Below are 3936 nucleotides of genomic sequence, written 5' to 3' on the forward strand. Positions count from 1 at the left end.
TGTAATACAGATTAATGCATTGCTTGTGTTTGTTAAAAAAAAAAAAAGCGTGTGCCAAATCATGACCTTCAAACGAAGGTCAGTACCGAACCAGATTTTTTTGGGGCATAATATTTACAGCCCGTCTAGTTTGTGCGCTTTAGCATACTTCAACTAGCAACCTTTTGGTATGTCATATAAATACGGCAATGGTGTCATGAAAATTTTCTGCTTCTGCGCCCTCCAGTGACCCTCGCCGTTTTGCAGATTTGATGGCCACCGTAACCGAGAGGCTTGACAAGTGACATACGAAGAAAACAAGCATTAATCTTTAACAGGCTGCCGGCCACTTCTGAGTTGGGAACCCGAAACGCTTGTTTGCAGTGTATAACTGATGTACACATATGCACACGTTGAGAAAAAAAGTGGAAATAAGATGGCCCTGAAGTAGGAATGGAATGCACCGTAGGCTAAAGCAGAGAGGAAATGGTCTGCATGCTGCAGACCACTCAAAGGAAATAGAAATGCGTCCGGTGTCCAAGTAGTCTGTCACTACACTAGGTCACAATTACAGTAAATATCTGAATTTAAAAAACATTTGTTAATCATAAATATAAAACAACCAGTACATTGACTACGTGTTCTGACGCCGCGTACCGTTAATGAAAGACCCTTGCACGTTCATCAAGGAATAATCAAAATACCGTTTCCTACTGTTTGTTTTAAGGATCAGCTAGGTGGTGCTAACGATTATGAACGGATTTCAACCGCCACAAACATCCCACCAAAGAAGAAGAAAGCATGACGTCGTTGAGATCGACAATTCCGATTGGCTTTCAATTGGCTGCATTTTGAGCGTCATGTCGTCTCGACCAATCGGACGAATGCGCGGACGCGAACGTTACTTTTTGAACCTGATATATATATAAATATTGAGCTCACGAACCCAACCTTCCAGACTGCGGCAATTGAAACTTGGGGTTTTACACTTGTCGCTATTTTGTCAACGAACGACTTGACCTATTTGTTGGTCGGCGGCTAAAACATTTGTATTTACTCCTTCCCTATTTTTTTTCTCTTCATTCCGCCTTGCCTGCTGAAGTAAAAATGTCGAAGAAGGATATTTACTACTCTGACAAATACAACGACGACGCCTTCGAGTACAGGTAAACGGGCAACTATATGAATTGTTCAGTTGTTTAACTTTTCTACATTACTTAATCGTTGTTAGTTATACAACAATGCGTTTACACCAACTGACATTGAAATTAGTGTCGGTTTTGTTAGCAATGTCGTCGTCTGAACGTGAGCTAACACTTTAGAACCGTCCAAACGTGAAATGGTCTTTTTTTGTGTGTGTGTTCCGTTAGGCATGTGATGTTACCGAAGCAGCTGTCCAAACTGGTGCCCGCTTCACACCTCATGTCCGAAGAGGAGTGGCGGGGCCTCGGCGTGCAGCAGAGCCAAGGATGGATACATTACATGATCCACAAACCAGGCGAGTCATCCGCAAGAGCACACGCCCACCATTTTGTCGGTTCAAGACCTTAACTGACATTCCCGGGGCACTTGGTGTCATTCGTATTTTTGTGTTTCTCTCGAGCAATATTTGGTAGTGATGTCCAAATGACGCTTTCCATTCAGTTGGTTCACAAAACAGCGATTTCTCAAAGCTTCATGATTAGCTAATAGTGGGGATTGACTGTACAGTACAGTAAATAAACAGATTGATGCATCTCTGTTTTTAAAATCGGCGATAGTCTCCAAAATCCTGATTGTGAAAGCCTTAATTACATGTAAACATGCGGACTGCACTTCTCAAGCACCGAATATGTATCATTGCGACGTCTATTTCAATGCAATTTGTCAGCCCTAATACAGGTATAATGTGTGAGATTTTATTAGTTTTTTTTTGGGGGGGGGCACTCTAGCATACATGGGAAATCATTTTCTTCATAAGTCACTAGTTACATAGTTTGTCTATAACTTTGTAAATTCCTTCCTGGATTTCTCAACAAAATACTTCCATGCTTTAGCACAATTTGTTCCATCACTAATTTTGGGGTCAAATTTCAGGATGTTCGTTTTTATGCATGCAGATGTTCGTCTCACCTTGGCACTTAATCCACCTCCTGATAGTGATACCACAACTATTTTGTCACAATTATACTCGGAACCAGATACTATACGAAAACACAAGATAACAGCATGCAACTGTGCCGCGTACATCATCAGGAGCAGTTCCGAAACAATATTGGTCTATTAATGTCACAAAAAGATGGTCAAAATATAAATAAGTCATAATCATCAGGGATGCTGATTATTAAGTCTTACATGTGTACAGATGCCTTTTGCAAGTCAAAGATGTTTACGTTTGGCTTTGATCAACCGATCAGAGGATGTCATCAAAGGCCAATCCTGACCAAGTCAGGGTCAATTTGAAGTCTGATGAGTCCCATTGCTAATGTACACTAGTTGAGGTTACATCAGCCAGCACAACTGATTTCAAAGAGCATGGGCAGATTAGATTGGCATGGCAACACAAGGGTTGAAATCTGATTGGACAAAAAAAAAAAAAAAAACGTGTTGTCTGTTACAAATGAGTGGTGATTATTTAAAGGACTCTAGGTGTAGAAATGTATTTTTAATTAGTTTGTCTTTTCCTGCACAGAGCCTCACATCCTGCTGTTCCGAAGACCGCTCTCCAAGCACTCTGATGTGTTACGTCGCTGATCTGCCATTTTGTGTTTTCTCTACACTTGTAGTTCAATGTCCACTTTAATTCCATCGTATTTATACAAAGAGAACAAACCCCGACCTGGTACAATTGTCCTCTTTCAAATTTCATCCCTTTGAAGTGAAAAGACCCGATTAGCCAAGTGAAGCCTAGGTTGTATATTTGAAGACACTATTTTTTTTTAACTGATGGTTTATATACCACGTTGTGGTACTTTTTTTTATGCTTTATCTGTTAAGTGTACTTTCATTGTATTCCAGATTGTAAATATTTTCTCGTCATTGTTCTTCACCATCCCCCAAATGTTTGCAATTTGTTGTTGAAGAAATTAAAATGTTGCAAATGAAAACATGCCTCATCATTACTTGGTTTATTTTGACTTTAGCGGGCTAGGGGATGGACAGTTTAAGCATCACTCCCAAGTCCAGATGGCAACGGTTCACTTTAACAGAGTTCGGTTACGACAGCTGGTGCTGTTCAAAACACATGACTAATAATTTGTTGCCATGGAGGCCTGTAAACAAGATGAGGTTTTTTTTTTTGTTGTTTAAACCAAAAATTAAACAAGATGAACAGATGGACTTTTTTTGGCATTAAGAGGCAGTTGAAATGGTGCCTCTTGTTAATGTCAGGTATGCCAGCTCCTGTTTTATTTTCATTAAACCGTTTTGGAATGATTGATCTTGGTGTCATTTTATCACAAAATGTGGGTGTGTAAACTTTTTATATTCACTCTATTCAGCAATTCTAAGAATATTTGTGGGTTATTATTCACAAATTCACCTAATTGTCTTTTTCTTTTCCTGTGCAACCTACAGTACCGGGCTGGCTCCTATCCAATTTTTCCTGTTCTTTCTGCAATGCTACAAGATGCCACAAGAGGGCACTAAATCCACACGATTACGGCAACCTTTGTAACTCGGAATGAACGACTGTAAATTTAGTCTGGTTTGTCAAACTAATAAATTTTCACCACATTGACAGTCTACCTCAAAATAAATGAACACAAATTTGGCTAACTGATGCCCATCAAGAGGTTCAGGGACCAGGCTGACCTAAAACACATTTCGTAGGCCTTAGGGAAGACAATTACTTCGAGCTTCTCCCGAACTACCTTACCCCTTCCTTCTCCTGTGATTCTTGCTGCTGGGCCCCAGGTTTTCCAAGGACATCTCCATGGATCGAATCGAGCCGTCGTGTTCAGGAGCAGGGGGGAGTGA

General features: G+C 40.3%; 1 protein-coding gene across 1 annotated transcript; it reads left to right on the plus strand.

The window, feature by feature from the left end:
- The first annotated feature begins 905 nt into the window (after positions 1 to 905).
- cks2 (CDC28 protein kinase regulatory subunit 2) lies at positions 906 to 3065 on the plus strand. Its single transcript, XM_019896970.1, has 3 exons — positions 906 to 1145; positions 1350 to 1477; positions 2651 to 3065. The coding sequence occupies exons 1-3, from the start codon at positions 1087 to 1089 to the stop codon at positions 2710 to 2712; spliced, it is 249 nt and encodes an 82-aa protein (XP_019752529.1). The 5' UTR covers positions 906 to 1086; the 3' UTR covers positions 2713 to 3065.
- Positions 3066 to 3936: the final 871 nt, after the last annotated feature.

This window comes from Hippocampus comes, unplaced genomic scaffold, assembly GCF_001891065.2.
Source record: "Hippocampus comes isolate QL1 unplaced genomic scaffold, H_comes_QL1_v1.1 scaffold22, whole genome shotgun sequence".
Lineage (NCBI taxonomy): Eukaryota > Metazoa > Chordata > Actinopteri > Syngnathiformes > Syngnathidae > Hippocampus > Hippocampus comes.